Here is a 21,685-nt window from a genome sequence, read left to right on the forward strand (position 1 = left end):
TATGCAAAATATTCCACCTGCTTTTAATTAATTAATCTGAAATGTCATGCTTCTGGTTTCGTAATTAACATGCTGTCTTGAACAAAATGCATGTCTCATAAGAATTTGCAGTCATTGAAGTTTTGATTAGTCATTTTTTATAGTAATAGTCATTCAAGGTTTCAGTTATTATACACATGATCACTTGGTCAAAAAAAAAAATTACATCAACTCCTATGTGGCGACGTGTCCTCAAACAACATTATTTATTATGTCGACTAAGCAAAAATAGAGTTAAGAATTGAGAATTAAACTTGTTTATATGAGAAAAAAAACAATGCGACCTTAGATTTGATTATATTTTGGACTTAAATCGTACGGTAAGCGAAAGTTTTGTTTCTTCACAACGTTTTTTGATGACTTAGCGTAATAAGCAATGTACTTTGAGATTTATTGGCACTTAATCGTGCCAAGTAGATTCATTGTTTTTTTCTTTTACCAAGAGTGACCTTGAATGATTATTATCGTAAGAAAATAACTTCGATCATTAGCATAATTAATTAACCCATGCTAGAATAGAGCAACATTATTCTATCATACACAACCACCATGCAAGTTTGAGGGTTAGTTTCACCCATGTCACTGAAATTTGTGCAAAATTTCAAATTGGTCATTGTAATTTTTCTTTAATCCATTTAATTGCTAAAGTTTATAAAGATTTCATTAAGTGAATCGGTTAGGAAGATGTACAATCTGATAATTATGGTCCTCTAGGAAGAAATATTGCACCTTCTTTTCTAAGAAACCCAAATGGTATATGTAGAAGGACCAGCTTGAAACTTAATGGATACCACAACAAACTATATATTAATTTTAATTTTAATTGAGTGACGATGTGAAACTGTTATAAACTTTAATGACGAATGAGTTGGAAAAAATTTGATGACCAACTTGAATTTTGATTGATGATAACATAAGCTGCCAAAAAAATTGTAAAATTAAGTCATTTTTTATTTTTATTTTTTTGACTTCTTTCAACTTTTAATCCTAACAAATTGAGAATCACACAAGAAAATTAAATGTAAATAACTGTCTTATGTTGACATAAAAGTTTAAGTTCAAGATTTTCGATTATAGTTGTTGGGTGATATTATGCCTCTCTCACTACAAAAGTTAGTTCAATGGGTGAGGCTTTTCCTCATACTTATAAACTGAATACCATTTTCATCCACAATCCATGTGGAGCAACCTCAACAATCTATCCCTCACACATCGGGTTTTGCGGGTTATAAAATCCGTCTCCCCCTCATACAACGGAGCCTGCGAGAGACCAAATCTGTGTCCCCCTAACACAAACTCGTATCTCCGTGACTGTTGGACCAGATACTTGTTGATAAATTAGGCTTTGATACCAGTGATGATGATATTGGGCCTCTCTTATCCTATAAACTAGCTCAAGAGATAAAGTTTTCCCTCACACTTATGAACTGAATACCAACGTCATTCACAATCAATATGGGACAATCTCAACAATAGTTCCTTCAATCATGTTATTTTATTGATGGAATTTCCTAAGTCGCACTTATACATATAATTCAATATTATAAATATAATATATATTGAAAACTAAGGAACTAGAACCCTAGCTTTGACTCTGGTTTGAACTCTATAAAAACCCACACAGCTTCTTCTGGTTATTGAATTAATGGAAACTTTTTTTCAAGAAAGAAAAAAGTACTTATGGCGTCTGCAAGTTATTATGCAGGATTTATACTAGGTTTAATTGTCATTTTGCCAGTCCTACATTTATCTGCTGCGAATGGCTATGAAGGTAGCTGATTAGGGTTTTTCTCAATAACTTGAGAGCAGCTTTTTTTTTCTTTTTTCTTTTTTTTCTAATCACAAATTCAGGAAATTAATTTCTCTTTATTTCTTATGTTTTTACAGGTTATGGAATAACTGGAAAAGAAAAGGATGCTTATCTTGAAAATGTAGGCTTCCTCGTTAAAAATTTCTAATATTAATTATTTTCTTTTTCCTTTCTTGGAATAATATAAGTACTTATGTTAAGTAAGTTACTTAAATGATTGCAGGGTGGTACTTTTTCTGCTGCTTCTGTTGATCATGTTGATGGTAGAAACAGTCTCCGAGGGAGAAAATTGCTGTTAAAATATTCGTCGTCGATTAATCAAGATATCGAGAAATTAAAGGAGCAAGGTAAGAACACAATAATCAAATAATCTCGGTGCAATTTAACTTAATTTGACGCAAATAGAGAAGTTAATTACAATGAAAACAGAAATTATTTAAGTTGATTTTGTAACCTAATTTGCTAAAAAATAATCATATGTGTGATCACTATATAGAAATTAGTCTAATTCTTTATAGGACTGTGTTTTTGTTCCATGAAATCTTTCTTTTGTTGTAAACTTTGCAAATCTTATAGTTGATTAAAGAAATGTAAAAATTATAATTGATTTTAAGTACTTTATATATATATATATATATGGGGAAATAATTTAATGGGCACTAGTGCTTAGTTTATGTTAAGTACTAGTGATATGGCACACCAATATTATATATGGGCTTCTTTTTCTTTATTAATACTGTTTTAAGGTACTTTGCTACAGGAAAACACAGAACTGCTTTACAAAAATCTGAAGCAAATTCAAGAATTTCAATTCCGATGCCACCAAATTCTATCGATCCCAACATAACACCATCTAATAGTTCTTCTTCTACGGAGAAAGAAGGCAATTCACAATCCGATGAGGTTGTAAACATGCTACGAAGGGACTACAAGGGCCTCAACAATCCCCGTCGGAAGCCCCCAATCAACAATCATAAGCCTACAGATTAAGGGTGATTCAATAATCTTGTTCGTTAAACTGTTAGAGCTGTCGACTTCACAATTTTGTCCCCAAAGTGAAGCGATTACTCGACAGTATTTATACATAGGATAGTCAAAATATCCATATATATATCTTGTTTGGTTTTTAGTTTGATAAATCTTGTAGTAAAATTATAAATAGTAATGTACATTATACGATGCACTTGCTAGCTTTTTTAGTGAGTTTCTCTTGATAGTAAAAGGTGACAGGTAGCTCTTTAATCAATTTAACAAGATTTTTACAATATCTGAATGAATTATTCTATTTGTACAATATTTTGTACAATATGATTGACAAAGTGGTCAAGTGGCGACCCCTTATTGGAGGCAAGTGGCTAACCCTATTGGAGCTCTCCAATGGGGGCCATCACTTGGCCAGTTTGTCAATCATCTTGTACTCTCATAAGGGATTGCTATTTGACCACTTTATCAACCATGTTGTACAAAATATTGTATTTCTAACACCATTATATCTGAATAAAGCGAAATAAAATAGGTTTGAGCTAAGCCCATATGTAATATTTGAACTATCTCCTAGTTCATGCCGGGAATGGCCCCTTTTACTTCCTCACCATGCTATCTCATTCTCCTCAAGCTACAATGCTCTTTCTTGGGATGTGTAATATTCAGGCGATGATATTACTCTAATTGCTGGAGAAGGGTAGCGCTTGGGGCATAATGGTGAACTAGGATTGATCTCCAACTCTAGGTTTTCTTGTTGAAAGCTATGATTGATCTATGATGGTGGTGGTAGCACGAGTAGTGAGATAAGTTGCCCGAAGAAATTTTCCCTTTCGTCCGAAGTGATTTTTTTATCAATCTTTATTGAGATCTTGTGACCATAATCTATTCACCTATGCAACTTTCAGAGGTGGATGGTCAACTTGAATATATAGTGTACATGTCATTCGAAGTGTACTATGCTTCTTCGATCGTGTAACATTTTCTATATATAAATAGAAGTTGGCCCTTTTTTGTGGAATTGATTTTTCATTGATTAATAAACTTCTCATGCATATTTGATACAATAATCTAAATAAAATATCAACAAATATCTTAATCATTGGGAAAACCAGAGTATATTAACGATTATATTTGAAATCATTATAGATATTGTTCCTATTTTTTTAATATTTTATCTATTAAGATTAAGATATGGTCCTCTTTATCATTAAGCTGTTGTTTGAGCCCTATTCTTTAATCAAAATAAATTATTTAATGTATTTGTTGCTTTGAATAGAAATCACGTTACGTAAAAATTTTAAAAAAATAATACTAATAATAATAATTAATTTCATCAATAGTCGCTGAAGTTTGTGCAAGAATTCAAATTTGTCCTTAAATTACTTTTATTACTAATTTAGTCACTAAGTCTATTAACAGTTTCACTACTGGTAAATCAATTCACGATAACTATATTTTCACTTTAATTCAATTACGAAAACTGCTCTTTAATTTTGTTTCATTAGATAACTATACTTTAATTTGATTTTAATCGAGTACCTTCATCTAATTCTATCGCCTGAATTGACAAAAATTGATGAAGTAAAAATCAATAAATTATTCTCGTCATTTATTTCAATGAAGTTGTTTTCTGTCATAGGTTATCATTAATAAAATTGAACAAAGTATCCTCAATTGAAATCAAGATAACGTATAATCTAACATGCCAAAGGACAAGAAGTAATACCACCCTAAAGGAAAACTTCTTATCCCCAGTAGTTTCTTTTCGAGGGTTAAGAAAATGAAAGCACGTCAAAAAAATGGGTTATCAAAAGTGCCATCTAAAAAAATAATAATAAGAAAGGGATTATTAAAAGTAAATTCAATTCTCTTATTTCGATCAAGAGAGTAGAAGTATACAAATCAAGTAAACTAAAAAAAAGAAAGAGATCCATAATCGATAATAAGATGATTCATGAATATCTAGTCAAATTGCATCTCCCGAAATGGATATTAGTCTTGACAAAATAAGTAATAATGCTAAATCTCCAAAAGAACTATATGCATTCTGAGTTGTCAAATGAGAAAGAAAGGATGTCTGCTCAGCAAAAATCTAGCATTTAACCTATGTTTAGAAAATACAGGTAATGGGTCGTCCATGTGATGACTCGACCTGCAAGATTTTAAAAGGGTTGGAGTGAGTAATTTGAATTTGGAATCCAAATCTACAACTTTCAAAATAACTTCTACAACCTCTATATAAAAGTTATGGAGAAAATAAAAAAAATAGTGGCATGAAAAATAAAATAGTGAATTCTCGTATGGAAATTCACAATATTTGAAAATTCCTAGAACTAGATTTTTAGCTTGAAATCTCACAAAAATTGACACTTATTGTGGAGAATAATCATCTTCCATTGTAATCGGATTGTGACCATTGAAGAACAAGAAAATGCAGATTTTGGAGTTTTGAAATGCATGGTGATTTAACTATTTAAAAGATCTTGGAATTCATCATTTCAAGTAAGTTTCTTAATCCGAAATTCATGTTAAAGCATGCAAGCACGTTTTACACCTGCAATGCCCAGAATATGAGAATGCAATTACAAAACACCTCAACAGATCTGCAAGTAAAAGAAACTTGGTCAAGTTTAACTACAAATCTGTGGCAGAACTATGTTCAAATTAGTTCTACATTTCAAAGAAATTTACAGTCAGTTCCTATTTCATGACGATGACAAAGAAGCACTACTCAAAGCACTAGGTCGGGTGGATTACAACAGTATTTTTGCAATAGTAGTGGGGAGAATAAATTCCTTCCACAATTCTCTGCGTCTCATAGAACCTGTCTTAAGAATATAAACAGAACGAGTACATTTTGGCTCCCATCAAACCGTCTCTAAATGCGATTACTCTGGACCAATCTTGATATGACAAAAACTTGATTTGAGGACAGTACCCGAGCTTGAACCAGTTGGAACAGTCATAAAAGACGTAAAGGTTTATGAATGGTTAGAAGGATTAGATAATAAAATCCGACAAACCCTCTTTTCATCTTTCACTACCTTCAAGTTCTTCTTGATCCTCGATTTGAGTGTCTTCTTTACTGCTCATTTCACCCCCTCCGTCGTTATTTTCAGTACTCTGCTGGAAGAGAAGTCCGGTTGATGAGAAATCATCTTCACCAAGATCCTCTTCACTTTCATCGCCCCTTGGTCCAGAAACCATATCAACATTCATCCAAGATGGACACTGATGGATAACTCCAAGTGCATTAGGAAACCGGGAGTTTGATGAAGGGCTCAAAGCACGAGATGATACTTTGGTCGAGTCTATCTTTGAGCAAGTGCACTCGGGAACTGGGAACGAGAGAAAAGATAGTGGTTTTGATATTGTGGATTCCTTAGATAATCCATCGACCAAGTTTTTTCTAAGATGTCTGCGTACTGATGTTATCCATGTATGATTGGCTTGGTAAAATTGATCACGAATCTCTTCTAAAAGCTTGACGATTTCTTTCCTATATTGCAGGAAGAGACAAAATTATAAATAAAATAAAATTAGAAGAGGAACCTGACTTTGATAATGGAAAAGACAATGGTTACAAGAACCCTTAAATAAATCAAAAGAAAGACGAGTTAGAAGGAGAATTAGACTCAAAAGACAAGATAGAACATAGGACACTGATAAAATTCTTTAGAATGATAAAATTACCTGTCGAAGCGATATGTTTTAGAGGCAGCAGATTGATAGAGTCGGTGTCCCATTACCAGGCTAGCAAAATTTGGGTTTCCTTTACCATCACGATCAAATCCGGGAATGAACACATCCGCTTCCACACAGATCGTGTAGTCTATTGCTTCCCATAGCAATTTATGAGCATTGGTTCTCAACTCCACGACTGTACTTTCTGGTTCATTATCACTCTCGGCTACCCATCCCCACCAACCTTCGATATTGTATGTTTTTGGACGTGCAGGTGGCGGTGGAAGTGGACGAGGACGTGGTCCGGAAGTTTTCCATGCTTCCATTTTTCTTTCTTCTTTAGCCGGAGGGGACATTTTATGGTATTTGTCGACAAGATTAGCTTCACGGCCATACATTTGAGTCAACTCCCATGGCATGCTTAACAAAGTCCTATCTACAACATTCTCAAACATAGCGTGGAGTGGAATTAATTTCTTCTGTCCACCAAAGACCTCTCCCCCAGATATGTAAATAATTGTGTCCCGTGAGTAGCCATATGCTCGAAGAATTATACCAACCTGTAGAAAAGCTTCATTTGACTATAATGAGTTGTGCTCCTAGATGATTGTCATTCAAGAAGTTACCTTCTATGAAGTGACTATGGGCATGTTTGGCTAAACCATAAAGGTTTACTTATAAGTAAATAAGTTTTAATGATTAAAATTGGAAATAAGTAACTTATTTCGACAATAAGGTAAGACTTTCAAAATAAATATTTTCACTTCAAAAGTAAGATAATATTGACTTATCCAGACATGCCTTAAAAGTAACTTTTGCTTACATTCAGTAGCTGGACATGCCATAAATGAGCTCAATCCTCAACAGATAACCAGCTTACGATTGCCTTTTATGAACAACAAAAGTGTGATCTATTATTTTTCCCAGCAGTCAAGATTTCAACCACTCTTCCACCACACTATTTCCCAAAAACGAAAATGAAAAAGAACACCCCCCCGCCGGGGCGGGGAGGGGGTCAGGAAACGAGCATGAGGTGAATTTGGGCAGCAATTTAAACAGATGCTCCGTTTTTCAATGAGGTAAAACAGTAAAACAGATTCTAAAGATCTGGGTCAAATAGTTCTAAAGATCTGGGTCAAATAGCATGCTACCAACAAAAGTTAAATAACCATAGGCATATTTGGTAAGCTGGATTGCACATCCTAGACAGTATCAAGTGAATGTTTGGCAAAGCTGATCACTTTATCCACACATTTCGTAATTCCCACAGCTACAACTCATTTACTATCCACACATCCCATATAACCTACAGCTTATAATCACTTTCAACCGTGCTATAATAAATACTTTGTACCAAACATTCCTAAGATTATAGTGTTACTAGGGTAGGGTACCAAAATACTAGCATAAACTCTTGAGAAAACAGAGATAATTAAAACTGAAAATACCTCCTCCGGCATCAGTGGACATAACCCATTAAGGCGTTGTTTGGCCGAATCCACAGAAAGGTTTCCCTTGACAATTCCACGTTTTATCATCCATGCTCGCTTATGTTGTATGAGTTCAGTATGTACATCCTGCGGGAGAATCCAATCACAAATTTCTCTAGATGCTGCATCAACTATGTGAATTTAAACTAAAGCATTAATTAATCATTAATCAATCACATGTCCAAAACTTCTAAAATATACCTGAAAGAGTTCGGCACAACCATAATATGCTAAAGCATCTCTAGTCATTCCTGGGTCGTAGGCTATAAATGGTCGTCCAGAAGCTCTCAGTCTACATATAGAGTATAAATGAGCATATAAAAATAAAATTATCTCCTTAATCAATAATAATTGGGAGTAATAGTAGACCTGTACAGAATTTTTGTGGCAAGTTCCCGGACCTCGTCTCTCAATCTTAGGGCATGAAAAGTAACCCTACATCGGAGCCTTTGATACTCTTCAAGTGTTGGCGGAAGTACAGACTGAGACAATATCACGATCAATAGAAAATATGATGAACATTTTTAAATTAGGCTGTACATTGAAGATACTTAAATCAAATGTCAGAAAGATATTACAAAATTTCAGGATCAAAGTGGAAGACTTGAAAAAAGTTGTAATGAACTAAAGCGGATTAACATTCCATGAAGATTATGTGATTGATAGATATCTACTAGTATTAATGACAAGTTATACAAAAATGGTTACTTGGTTAGGTCGTTAAAGGACAACATCCATATAATGAACATAGCAGGAATAAGGATGTTAAACCATACATTGACAAAATAAGAAATAAGGAAAAGATGAAATGAAATGAGGATAAACTCAGGGAAATAAGGGTTAGATGATTGAGCTGAGTTTAAAATAGCCCAATATTCCCTCAACATTCTGGGCTATAGGGGAAATCAGTTCAAAAAGGGAAGACTGGGAAAAGGCCCACAAAGGGAAAGACAAAGTAATGTTTCCTCTGCCACCCATGGCTTATGCTCTAACATTCAAGGCATGAGATTTGACATTAGAGGATAAGTTTTGAGACCCTAATGGAATACTCACACGGATGCTTTTGGAGACAATGGTCTCAGATAGGCCAAAGAGGTCTCAATCATAAGAGCAACCAAATCTGAGTAGAACGAGTTAAAAATTACGTGATTGGAACATTTAAAGCATATTTGGGAAGTGCTTATAAACAGTTTAAATTATAAATAGATAGAAACAAGTAGCCAAAAGTGGATAATACTTGTAGGGTCATCGAAATGTGTGGATAAAAAGTGGCTTGAGTGTTTGTAAAGTTCATAAACATGAGCCAAACATAGGCTTAATTTCATCGGTCCTTTGGTAAATAGGGTGGATAAAATGGAGTAGCAAGATTTATATTGTCAAATTCAGAATCTAATCAATATGAAGGATTAACTTCTTGTTGTTGTGAACGGGATTATTCAACAGTTTTTAGCCAATTATTATTCTTTTACTTACAATAATAATTGAAAGCCTCTACAGCACAAACAGAAAAGACGAGGAAAATTGGCAATCTTCAACTACATCAAATAGCATGAAAGTTAACGTTATTAATATTACACAACTTGCAAAATCATTCACGTTCAAGAAGAATTCTTTTTAAACCTAAGGATCAGAGGTCGCATCAGGCTACAGACATTACCTGCAAGCATCCACCATCAGCTACAACAATCTCGACCACCGAGTGCCTAATCAATACTGGCAGAACATAATGCAGATAGAAAGATGGAGACGACGTGCTGGACACTCTAAAAGAAGGAATTTCTTTCTTTCTCCTTGATCCTTTGAGATTCTTTGGAAGTGTTTTGACAATTTTGACATCTTCTAATAAAGCAGACATGAATTGGTCCTCATTATAGAGGTAGGCAAAACTCTTAAACTCTGTGCTGCAAAAAACATGAGGAATTACAATTTTGAAAGAAAAATAGTAGATTAGTTCAAGAAACAGAAAAAATAAGTAACCAATCCCCATAGTTTATGCAGGAAAGCTACACCATTGGTCCACAACCTATTGCGAAAGTAGCAAGTTGGTCTAACTAGTCCTAGCAATGGAAATTGTCCAAATATTTAAATAAAGTGATCTCATGGCCATCAAGTGTCCAACATTATGAAGCATGGTTTCATTTTATAACTTGGCTTGGCGCCCAGAAATTTGAAGTCAAGCATGTTTCCATGAGACGGTTTCTTTCATTTGTGAGACTGATTGTAACTATAACTACAGGCTGAAGAACAACTTGCTATTTGGGCAATAGGTTGGGGATCCATTTTGCAAATTTTCCTAATTTTATGTATAGTAGAAAAATTCGACAATAAGGGTATGGAAATCTACCTAATTCCCTTGCTGCTTGTCGTGGATTGAATCTCAGGGATGACTAAGGTAGCATTGAGCAGTCGAGAAACCACAACAATATCGCAAATCTGACAGCAAAACATAAGCCTTTTTAGCAGATTTTGAGGGGAAATTTGTCAAATCCATAATATTAGCATGTGCTCACCGAGTTCCTGATCTCATGAAAACCCCCTCTTATTTTTACAAAGATGAATCCATTTGTTCGCAAAACTGGAGCTGCAAGATTATAGTTCAAACACAATAAATCGCATCCGATCGTAATATCTGAACTAGAGGCCTCAAGAATTGACAAAAAGATAACTATCAGCTCACGTAACTTGTATCTAAAAAATTAGATACAAGTTTAGGATTTCAATAAATCTCGTGATTAGAGCCACGAGACCATTCAGTGAATCCCCATTTTACAATGATATATAAGCAGATTGGACGAAATCTAACCCGGATAGTTTCCCCGGGGATTCGCATAAGGATGTAAAGATTCAAGATGCCTTATCGGCCCCCAAAGTCTCCTTTGTAATCCACTCTGCATAATAGAAAAAATATGAAATCAAAGTGACAGTTAACGCCAAACAAAACTCCCTAATGGCTGTTCACAACTTTTTAGAAAACCAAAAAATCAGCCATAATTATGATATAACACGATGAGAGACATTGGAACTCAAAGTGTCGAGTTCAAAACTCAAAAAAGTAACCAAATGAACGAAAAGTTGTTAACTTGTTATTGACCCACCACAATAAAACTTGAATATTCTGGAAAACAGTAATACCTTTTTTTTTTCCAGATAAATCTTAAACTTTTATGGTTTAGTGTAATTCAAGCAAAATCAAGTAATTACAGGAAAAAGAATCTCAGATTCAAGTTTTAAACATGCAGAAAACTTTATACGGCTAAAACAAACGAAATTCCAGCAGAAACAGAGTAAAAATATGAGATCTTTGAGTTGCACATTACAGTGGTGGAAAGATGTGCAGTGTCAAAAATGGGCCTCCAAGAGAAAATGGTGATGGAAGATTGATACTCGGAGAGAGCAGTCCCAGCAGTGTATCTGGCAAGAAGAAAATGTGTGAAGAGAGAGAGAGTTGATAGAACAAGGCCAACCAGTCCAACCCATTTCAGCTTTGACTTGAACACCACCGCCTTTCCCTCACCGCCTGCGGTGGCGCTGCTAATTATGGGTGGCGCCCACTTCATCCTCAGATTTTTTTCGCAGAAAGAAAGGGAAGACAGTACGTAGGGGGAGTTGGGGGGGTTGAGGAGAGCTCGAAGAGTACAACAAAGATGGTGACGCCCGTGAAAGACTTTTTTGTACCAAGTGCGTGGTTACTTCAGACATTTTTAGAGTCCGTCTGCTGTTCATATTTCACAGTTTTAAATGCTAGCCCACTCTCTGTGCCGGAGCGTGTAATACAAACATAATGAGGAACTGCTTGAATAATAGCCGAGGTCCCGTCTGGATATATCCAGTGTACTTCATTTGGTTCTTGACTGCCTGGATATATCCAATGTACTTGTATTTGACTTGATCTTTGATTGCTCGAGAATTTTAGTGTACTTGTAAATGAGTTTTGATTTATGAAATTTTACATTTAATGATAAAAAAAAGTACAAGGCTTGTAAGAGACTTAAGCCCCTATTCGATATGGATTAAAATTAAATTTTAATAAAATTTAATAAAATGTGTGATTGAAAATTTGTGAGTTCCATAAAATATGTAATAAAAATTAATTATTGACTTTAATTTAGATTAATATTTAATTTTTAATCCCTATTAAATAGATTATTTAAAAGTCGAGTTGTTGAACAACGTGCTTAGTATTTTAGTCTAAGAAATGAGCTAAATATTAGAATTTTGAAGTATGCATCGTTTCCATAAGAACTTATATTTAGAAAATGAAGTTTTAGCTCTTGCTTGGTTCCTATTTTTAAAAATCATTTTTCTTTAATTAATTTTCGACCACACATTTTATGAAATCTACAACTTTCAATTAGAAAGTTCGTCAATTTACATCAAAAAATCTACTAAAATTTTGATTTTTAGCTAAATCAAACAAGGACTTAAGACGATTTAGTTTGCAAGCTCGATATAGTCTAAATCGAGAATCAATAAAATTAATCCCTTGATTGATGATTATTATTGTGTAAAAAAGAGGTTTTGAATAGTGATTTTTTGGAGAATATATAGTAAATTGTGGAGAAAATGTTTGGATTTAGATGCCAAATAGTTTATTTATTAAATATGATTGAAAATGAGTATGTGAAATAAATTAGTTTGCTTTAGATGGAGTTAAAAAGGGACTGAGTGTACCAAATGTAACCTAGCACATTTGAATATGAGGGTTGTGCTCGTTTAAGCCCTTGTTTGATGTCCTTCAATTTAAAAATAAAAAATTATATTTTGAATGGTATATTTTTGAAAAAAATATGACTAAAAAATAGAAAAACAATTTTGAATTTATGTGTAAAATATTTTATTGTCTGAAAATGAATATGTGACTCAAATTAAATTAAAAACCGCCAAACGAGGCAAAGGAAGGTCATATCAAGGCACTAAAATAAAACTTTAAAAAAGTTGCATGCAACCAATAATGATTGTCTCGTGGCATTTAAAAATTAAAAAATAGAGGTTACAAATGGGTGCCTAATTTAGATTGATAAGACTATGATCCGACGTAATTCAAGATCGATTGAACAGTTCAAATTTGATGAATCACTTTATACCTCGTTGTCCTAATCCATTTTGACACTACTACTTAAAAATTAGAACACATTACGCCTTTGATATAAATTTAGAGGACTAATGTTAAGCTCGTGCTGTTGATTAAGTACTTGTTTAGTACAGATTTTAAGTCAATTAAAACCAATTATTTGATCGTTATTTTACTATTTCAACTGTCATTTTTGAATTCTTTATTCGTATGTAGGACTCACTTTATTTCTAACAATAACAAAAATTCATTATTAAAATCCCTACCAAACAAACACAGTAAATATTTTTCAGCGATAGCCTCTTCCGCAGTAGCAACAAGATGTGGTGGGCGGTCAAATGCACTCGCTGGGGGCGCGTGCAATTGGATTTCCATGTGTTAAGAGATCACGTGACTAGAGTTCCTTTGTCACGTGAGCTGGCGTAAATGGAATATGGAAAATCCAGAGGAAAACAGAAACGGGCTGAAAAGGTTTGTCCAATAAAGTAAGTGCGGAAACTTTTGCAACTTTACTAAGGGCCAATAGGGATATTTTTGAAAAGTATTCATCATTAGCTTAAGGGAAATTTGTGGTTGCGAAATTACAGTTTCTATCCTATTCTTTTAATTGTGACAACCACCATCTCAACCTTTTCAGTTGATTGAAACAGAGAAGACAAATGGATGATTTTTCCAATAAAATAATTAAAAAGAAAAAGAAAAAAATAAATAAATAAACCCCATCCCACCGAAAATCCACACACACCATTTGATCTGATCTAGTTAATGCATTTACCCACATGAACGTGAAGAATTTCACAAAATACTTACAGGAATAACACTTAGGATCCGTTTGATTATAAAGATGGAATTTGAGTGGAAAAAAACGAATTTCAGGGAATTGAATTGCCTAAAAATTGTTTTTCTAAAAATTGTAAATTATTATGTTTGATTAGTATAATTTTTCACGTGAAAAATGTTGAAATAAAAGTGTTTTTTGTGTTCGTTTGGCTTTGTTTTACATGAAAATTGTTAATTAAATTTAAAGAGATAGATTTTACTGGTATTGGGAATGAAATTTGTTTCCATTGCAAAAAAAAAAATCAAATGAAATTATCCATATTTTGGTATTCGTTTGACTTTGTTTTACATGTAAATTGTCAATTAAAAAGAAATATTTTTTGACAATAATTCTTAGAATTTGTTTTCATTGCCAAAAAAAATAAATAAAATAAAATAAACAAAAAAAATGCTATAGTAAACCAGAAAATGAATTCTCACCATTTTGAAGAGAATTCATTTTCTTCCAAAACATGGAAAAAAGTCTATGTGGCATGAAAATGTGGAAAGCGAATTTCATGAAAATTTTTGTCAATCAAATACACAAAAAATAGAAAGTTGGAATTTCAATTCCATTTTCCATGGAATTCCAGTCCTATCAAACACACCCTTAGGCTAATTTTCATTGGAAGAAGAAAGAAAATAGAGAAAAACGGGTTGACAGAATGCTGTCACGACGGTATCTGTAAAAAATAGCCTGTATTTGAGGCTTAAATCAAGTTTCCCCTAGAACCTCCCTACATAGGTCGGATCATGGGAGATATCATCTAGAAATGTCGTTATGGTGTGATTGTAAAAAGTTTTCCCTTGGTTATTGCATTGCCCCCGTCAACCAATTAAAAGAAAGCCGTGATAGCTTAAAGCGAAAGGTTATGGCCTTGGTACAACGATGATCATTCATCAGAGAAATCTCCATCCTAGGTCGGACACATGCCTAGATCGAACTTTGTAACTTGATACGTCTATGACAATAAGCTTCAATTTGGTAGCATATATCCCTCCTTATCTTAAAAGAGAAAAAGTGAGATTTACCGTTCATCTTTGTCACATAGGTTTTCACATGAAATCGATTTGACAACAGTAAATTATTCTATTCAATCACACTGTAGCATTCTTTTCACACGCCATTTCACCATTTTCACATATCGTTTCACTGCAATATCATCTCCACTACAATATTTCTCCTTTTTCACACGATACTTCACTTGATTAAAACCAATACTATACTATATATTATATAATAAAGAAACAAAATTAAATAGAAATTGCAGACAAAAATAGAAAAAATGTATTATAAACTTTTTAAATTAAATAAAAATGATTTTAAAAATAAATATTATTTAATTCAAATTTAACGAATGTCGTTCTATCATAAAGTGCATAAATATTATTTTATTAAATCAAATTAAACAAATAAAATATAGTAAAGTTACAAAAATTAAATAAATAATATATAAATGTTATTTAATTAATTAAAATTGAACAAATTATATATACATATATATCCTCCGTGGACGGAGAGAACTCTCCTTTTGCATGGAGTGTTACGGGGAGTGATTCCACTCCTTGCACGGAGTGGTGATATATATATATATATATATTTTTTTTTTTTATAGTAAATTTTTATTAATAAATATTTAATTTTAAAAAATTAAATATATCTAAATCACTCCTTACCATAAAAGAGATAATGTGAGGTGTACTTTTTATTTTTGTCACAATGATTTTCACATTGAATTGGTTTAAAATTGATTTGGTCATTTGAATCTACACGCAATACACATTCTCCATTTTCTCATGCTATCAACTATCAACCATATTATATAATTTTATTAATAATATTATTTTTTTAAATAATATTTTGTCACACTGTAGTTTTTTTTTTAATTAGTGGAGCAGAAACGACGTCATTTTCTATTTTACCCGTAGTTTACATGTTTTGAATCTGACACATATTACTCTTTCTCTATTTTCTCACGCTATCAATTATCGATCATGTCCTATAATTTTATTAGTAATAATATTTTTTAATAATTTTTTACATAAAATTTATTCTTTATTTCTAAAATGTAAAAAATTACTTATAAATTAAAAAATCACTTCAAGTTATTTAAAATTAATAAAAATTTATAATTACAAAAGATACTTATAGATAAAAAAATATTAACTTCAACATTTTTAAGTAAATATTTAGAGTTTAAATTAAATATTAATAAGAGGACTATATTATTTAGAATGTATAAAGTTACTCATAAATAAATAAAAACCACTTCAACTTATTTAAAAGTAATAAAAAACTTATAATTGTAAAAACTACTTATAAATAAAAAAATATTAATCGCTCGTTCTCTTATAATTGTAAAAGCTACTTATAAGTAAAAAAATATTAACTTAAATCTTTTTAAATATAAATATTTAGATATATTTAATTTTTTAAATTAAATATTAATAAAAAGTTTACACTATTTAGAATGTAAAAAGTTTCTTATAAGGAAAAACACATCAAGTTATTTAAAAGTAATAAAAAACTTATAATTGTAAAAACTACTTATAAGCAAAAAAATATTAACTTAAAATTTTTAAGTATAAATTTTTAGATATATTCAGTTTTTTAAATTAAATATTAATAAAAAATTAAAAGTTACTTATAAGTAAAAAACACTTCAAGTTATTTAAAAGTAATAAAAAAATTTATAATAAAAAAATATTAACTTAAAAATTTTTAAATATAAATATTTAGATATATTTAGTCTTTTAAATTAAATATTAATAAAAAAATTGCACTATTTAGAATGTAAAAAATTACTTATAAGTAAAAAACACTTCAAGTTATTTAAAAGTAATAAAAAATTTATAATTATAAAAACTACTTATAAGTAAAAAAAATATTAATCCCTCATTCTCTTATAATTGAAAAAGCTACTTATAAATAAAAAAATACTAACTTAAACTTTTTTAAGTATAAATATTTAGATATATTTAGTTTTTTAATTAAATATTAATAAAAACATTACACTATCTGAAATGTAAAATATTACTTATAAACAAAAAAATCACTTTAAGTTATTTAAAAGTAATAAAAAACTCATGAGTGGTTTCATTCCATGCACATATGCATGAACAACACTTCGTGCATCGGTTTTTTTTTTATAAAATTTTTTATTAATATTTAATTAAAAAAATTAAATATACCTAAATATTTATTTAAAAATGTTGAAGTTAATATATTTTTTTTATCTATAAGTAACTTTTACAATTATAAATTTTTTATTAGTTTTAAATAACTTGAAGTGATTTTTTTTACTTATAAGTAACTTTTTAAATAGTGTAATCTTTTTATTAGTATTTAATGTAAAAAACTAAATATATCTAAATATTTATACTTAAAAAATTATAAGTTAATAATTTTTATTTATAAGTAGCTTTTGCAATTATAAGAGAATGAATAATTAATATTTTTTTTATTTATAAGTAGCTTTTATAATTATAAATTTTTTTATTACTTTTAAATAACTTGAATAATTTTTTTAGTTATAAGTAACTTTTTATTATATTTTATTAAAAATTGTTTTAAAATTTTTTTCTTCATATTATAAATATTTTTTTAATTTAAAATTCTTTTTAGTTCATTCGTTTTATGATAAAACATAATATTTTTATTTTTAATAAATAATATTTTATCTTAATTTTAATTATTTAATTTAATTTAATTTAATTTAAAAAAATTATAATAATTTTTTTGTTTCTTTTTTAAAATTAAGAATATATAAATATTATTTAATTAAAATTAAAAAAATAAGTTTTATTAAAGAATTTAAAAAAATTTAAATCAAAAAAATATATTTATAATAGACACGGAGACTAAAAAGTCTCCGTGCTCGGAGACATCTGGAGAGAAAGTATTTACAAAAGATTTTATGGTTCAAAAAATTCCGCTATTGTCAACCAGAATCATTTATTCCCCCAAAAAATCCTTCGAGTTTCGCTAAATTTACACATTCTACTCATTTTTCTTCCAATTTAAGAGTGAATTTTTTCAATTTTTCTCAAGTGCAAGTGAACGGGAAATGGTGGAAACATAAATACCAACGACTCCGAAGAGCAACTTTTGTTGCCGGAGACAAGAAGCGGTGACCATTCGTGGCGGTTGAACTTCGATGGATTCCATTTATCCCATGAGCACAAAGAAAAACCTCCTCGTGGGCTCCATGACTATCTTGGGGTTATGGGTAATTGTTTTACTGAATTTGAATACGCTTTTTGGAATAGTGCAGATTCCATTTCTTGTTTTCGTTGGGTCTAATGATTGTGGACAACGAAACGAGTTTATGGGACATTAATGGGGCTAAAGAGGCAATGGAATAATTTCATGAGTAATAAATTGTTTCTCTTTGTTTTTTTCTACTAGAGTGGAGTAGTATTCGTTCTTAACAGCTTCAGATCCAAGCGAAACAAGTAATATATAAAAAAGTGCAAGACGTACTCTTTTATTTATTATTTTCCTTTATCATTTGCTTAATTTTTTGAGTTTCATTTGAGAAACTTGAGCACTTCTGTTAAATATTAGTGAGTATCTTCTTTTTATTTCTTGCTTTCAAGCCTGCTTTTAATGAAAATATTATAAATTGAAATGTGTTGAATTCGAATGTTAGGCCGTAGGAAAAACTTAAGAATTATTAGCATGTACTTGCACAACTTTGGACAAATTAATGCTTTTGTTCACTTTAATTATGTCTGTGAGTGCCCTCTGAGTTCACTTGTTGTGTTAGGATTTTAAATTTTAATTATGATTTCCTGTATTTAGTGTATCCTGTCATTTTTTTTTATTGAAGCCAAGATTAGTAATTGATTGACGCTTCAAGGGACTGCACACGAGACATTTCTTTCCTTTTCCTTAATGGTATAGGTCCAGAAGATAATGTTGCAGAGTATTATCAGCAACAGGTAGAGATGTTGGAGGGGTTCAATGAAATGGATGTACTAGCAGAGCGAGGTTCTGTAGCAATAGTCGTATCCTATCATTTTTTTTTATTGAAGCCAAGATTAGTAATTGATTGACGCTTCAAGGGACTGCACACGAGACATTTCTTTCCTTTTCCTTAATGGTATAGGTCCAGAAGATAATGTTGCAGAGTATTATCAGCAACAGGTAGAGATGTTGGAGGGGTTCAATGAAATGGATGTACTAGCAGAGCGAGGTTCTGTAGCAATAGTGTCAAAGGTTTATACTTAAAACCTTAATTTTATTTTATTTTTTGTTCATTAAGTTGATGAAATCTTTTATCAGATATCAAGAGGTGAACAATGTACCAGGGTTAAATTATTTTTTTATTTTGGTTACAGAGAGACAGGGAAAAGTTGGTTAGAAGTGAAACAATTGCCAACATAATGTCAAATGTTGCAAGTATGCTTCTTTTTGCAGCTAAAGTTTATGCATCTATCAGTAGTGGTTCGTTGGCCATTGTTGCGTCGACATTAGACTCGCTTCTCGATCTACTATCTGGTTTTATCCTGTGGTTTACTGCTTTTTCCATGCAGACGCCAAATCCTTATCGATATCCTATTGGAAAGAAACGTATGCAGCCTCTGGTTAGTGCCTCTTAAGTCATTGATTCAAAAATAATCAGATTGCGCATTTTGACAATCATGCTACTTAGTACTTACCTTTTCCTTTCATTATTCCTTAAAATAGGCTGTGAGAATTTATTTTCATTTCTTTCAATGTATCGATAGTAGTGTCTAATTGGTAAGGAATATGATTTGCTTTTGTTTCTCAGATTATATCTGCTATGACCTACACTACAGTTTTCAGTGCATCTGAATCTTCAGGGCATTAAACCATACCATTCTCTTATTCTTTTAACAAATTCATTCCTAAGACACGCAATTGAATTTTCTTCACAAAGAAGAAATGCTCAAGCTTATGCTTTCCAAATAAATAGTGTTACTCAAATCAAGTCCTTCACCGGTCCATTTAAAATGGGACAAGTAATTATTTCTACTTGCAGCTTTGCCCTTCTTCATGTGATCTTGCATTAACCCTTTTAGTTGTTTCTTAATCCATATTTGAAGATGTTTTCCAGTGTTATGAGTTGATTGACAAGGGAAAGTGGAGGGATCATGACTGTATTTTGTAAACCTCTGTTAAACGATTGAATGTTCAAATGGCTGTTTGTTTCTTTGACTTTGTTGTATATCTTATTTTATTTTATTCTTGAATGGTATGATTTTCGAAGTAGTGCATTCTTTTATATCTGTTTGGTGTTTTTGTAACTCTTGTCACATAATTTAGGGTTCATAATATTTATAGCAAGACTTGTGACCCCTGTTACCTGAAAATGACAAAAACACAATTGTGCCCTAAATGACCACCAGACCTAGCGCGTCTTCTTTTAAAGGAACATAAAACTCAACAACTTGCAGAGGGGAGAAGAAAATAAATGAACATTAAGAGAATCAGAAAGCAAGCAGAAGGTGAACTGTTTCGGTTGGCCAACAAGTTTCAGGCCTCTTTGATGTTCCTCCTGTCCTCCACGGGAATGGATTGTCATCTGGCTTAAGGGAATCCTTGTTTTCGCTTCTGTCATGGCAACTTTAGGTCTGCAGATTATACTGGAGTCCCTGCGCGCATTAGTTTCTGATGTAAGTGATCCCTTCTTGAATCAACATGGTACTTAGAGAGTTGAGAAAGTGTTCCATGCTTTGGTTGCTTGGAGCTGATTTTTTATTCTTTAAATATTGACTCTTCATTTCTTGCTTCTCTATACATTTTAACAAAAGAGCTTGTGCAGGATGACGAATTCAATTTGACAAAGGAGCAAGAGCAATGGATCATTGGCATTATGCTTTCAGTGACTCTGGTAAAACTATTTCTGTTAGTCTATTGCCGCACGTTTGCAAATGAGATTGTCAAGGCGTATGCCCAAAATCAAATTTTTTTTTTTTTTTTTTCAACATCATTGGCCTCTTTGCTGTAGTAATGGCTAACTATTTCAGTGTCTGGATGGACCTTGTTGGAGTTATTGGCTATATGGATCCTTATTCGCCATTCAGCTCGGTTAATCACTACATCTCAACTATATAATTCCCAACTTCAACTGGTTATTTATTTATTTATTATTATTATTATTTTATTTTATTATTATTATTTTTTTGGGTCTGAAAGATATTGGACAATAATCCCATTTAAGACAACATGTTCCCATATAATTGATCAGATTTTAAACATTAAAAGCCAGAAGAGAGTCCTGTGATTGTCCCAAGCTTGATGGGTCCATTATTGGTAATTTTATGAGATGCTTGACAAGCTTACCTTGTAAGTTATTATTTATAAATACATTTATGGTGAAGAATGATTCATGTGGTCAACCCCAATCTTATTGAGAATGAGGCTTAGTTTGTTTTCTTTTTATGGTGATACCATCTTAATTTATGTAATTTCTCCTTTTCCTGTCTCCATACGATTTAGATCTTTGCCTTTTTCTTGTTCAATTATTTTATTTCTGATACACTGTTATCATACTACGTTCAACATTTGACATTGTACACTATCCGAACATGGTCGTTAACTGTGCTGGAGAATGTGAACTCGCTTATTGGAAGATCAGATATTATTGAACAAGAGATAATGGAATAAAGAATAATCTCAAAAATTTAAGCGAACAAAATTGTAACTATCATTTTACACCAAATGATCAAACTTCACCGAACTTTTCAAATCTTCAACAAGTTTTCGAAAATCTACAATTTTGACGCTAATAAAAATACGATAAATACAACTCGTGACAA

The 21,685-nt window shown here is 31.5% G+C and overlaps 3 protein-coding genes across 5 annotated transcripts; 2 read left to right on the forward strand and 1 right to left on the reverse strand.

The window, feature by feature from the left end:
* The first annotated feature begins 1,719 nt into the window (after window positions 1–1,719).
* On the forward strand, window positions 1,720–2,960 carry LOC111371692. The gene is made up of 4 exons (XM_022993823.1): window positions 1,720–1,810; window positions 1,927–1,970; window positions 2,073–2,196; window positions 2,610–2,960. The coding sequence occupies exons 1-4, from the start codon at window positions 1,720–1,722 to the stop codon at window positions 2,837–2,839; spliced, it is 489 nt and encodes a 162-aa protein (XP_022849591.1). The 3' UTR covers window positions 2,840–2,960.
* A 2,455-nt stretch (window positions 2,961–5,415) lies between these two features.
* LOC111409904 (O-fucosyltransferase 27-like) lies at window positions 5,416–11,732 on the reverse strand. Its single transcript, XM_023040012.1, has 10 exons — window positions 11,325–11,732; window positions 10,811–10,895; window positions 10,518–10,588; window positions 10,352–10,440; window positions 9,665–9,908; window positions 8,377–8,489; window positions 8,209–8,299; window positions 7,966–8,094; window positions 6,527–7,077; window positions 5,416–6,332 (listed from the first exon to the last, which is right to left on the reverse strand). The coding sequence occupies exons 1-10, from the start codon at window positions 11,562–11,564 to the stop codon at window positions 5,864–5,866; spliced, it is 2,082 nt and encodes a 693-aa protein (XP_022895780.1). The 5' UTR covers window positions 11,565–11,732; the 3' UTR covers window positions 5,416–5,863.
* Window positions 11,733–17,790: 6,058 nt separating this feature from the next.
* Window positions 17,791–21,376, forward strand: LOC111409910 (metal tolerance protein 11-like). Of its 3 annotated transcripts, XM_023040022.1 has the most exons (7): window positions 17,791–18,126; window positions 18,804–18,890; window positions 19,096–19,118; window positions 19,241–19,486; window positions 20,459–20,539; window positions 20,689–20,757; window positions 20,894–21,376. In XM_023040022.1, exons 1-7 carry the CDS (start codon window positions 18,123–18,125, stop codon window positions 20,957–20,959), a joined length of 576 nt encoding a protein of 191 aa, XP_022895790.1. In that variant the 5' UTR covers window positions 17,791–18,122; the 3' UTR covers window positions 20,960–21,376. The 3 variants fall into 3 exon arrangements, with proteins under 3 accessions (XP_022895790.1, XP_022895809.1, XP_022895799.1); XM_023040041.1 differs by lacking the exon at window positions 20,459–20,539; XM_023040031.1 differs by lacking the exon at window positions 20,459–20,539 and having other exon boundaries at window positions 20,689–20,945.
* Window positions 21,377–21,685: the final 309 nt, after the last annotated feature.

Source organism: Olea europaea, chromosome 2, assembly GCF_002742605.1.
Source record: "Olea europaea var. sylvestris chromosome 2, O_europaea_v1, whole genome shotgun sequence".
NCBI lineage: Eukaryota > Viridiplantae > Streptophyta > Magnoliopsida > Lamiales > Oleaceae > Olea > Olea europaea.

What these genes read in the sequence shown, in the direction of transcription:
- LOC111371692 (XM_022993823.1), top strand. Translation starts at nt 1,720, where the DNA reads ATGGCGTCTGCAAGTTATTATGCAGGATTTATACTAGGTTTAATTGTC. An exon ending in TGCTGCGAATGGCTATGAAG is followed by an intron (nt 1,811 to 1,926) that starts GTAGCTGATTAG and finishes ATGTTTTTACAG; the next exon opens with GTTATGGAATAACTGGAAAA. An exon ending in AGGATGCTTATCTTGAAAAT is followed by an intron (nt 1,971 to 2,072) that starts GTAGGCTTCCTC and finishes AAATGATTGCAG; the next exon opens with GGTGGTACTTTTTCTGCTGC.
- LOC111409910 (XM_023040022.1), top strand. An exon ending in GGATGTACTAGCAGAGCGAG is followed by an intron (nt 18,891 to 19,095) that starts GTTCTGTAGCAA and finishes TAGCAGAGCGAG; the next exon opens with GTTCTGTAGCAATAGTGTCA. An exon ending in AGAAACGTATGCAGCCTCTG is followed by an intron (nt 19,487 to 20,458) that starts GTTAGTGCCTCT and finishes ATCTGGCTTAAG; the next exon opens with GGAATCCTTGTTTTCGCTTC.
- LOC111409904 (XM_023040012.1), bottom strand. Translation starts at nt 11,564, where the DNA reads ATGAAGTGGGCGCCACCCATAATTAGCAGCGCCACCGCAGGCGGTGAG. An exon ending in CTGCACATCTTTCCACCACT is followed by an intron (nt 10,896 to 11,324) that starts GTAATGTGCAAC and finishes TCTATTATGCAG; the next exon opens with AGTGGATTACAAAGGAGACT. An exon ending in GTTGTGCCGAACTCTTTCAG is followed by an intron (nt 8,095 to 8,208) that starts GTATATTTTAGA and finishes ATTCTCCCGCAG; the next exon opens with GATGTACATACTGAACTCAT.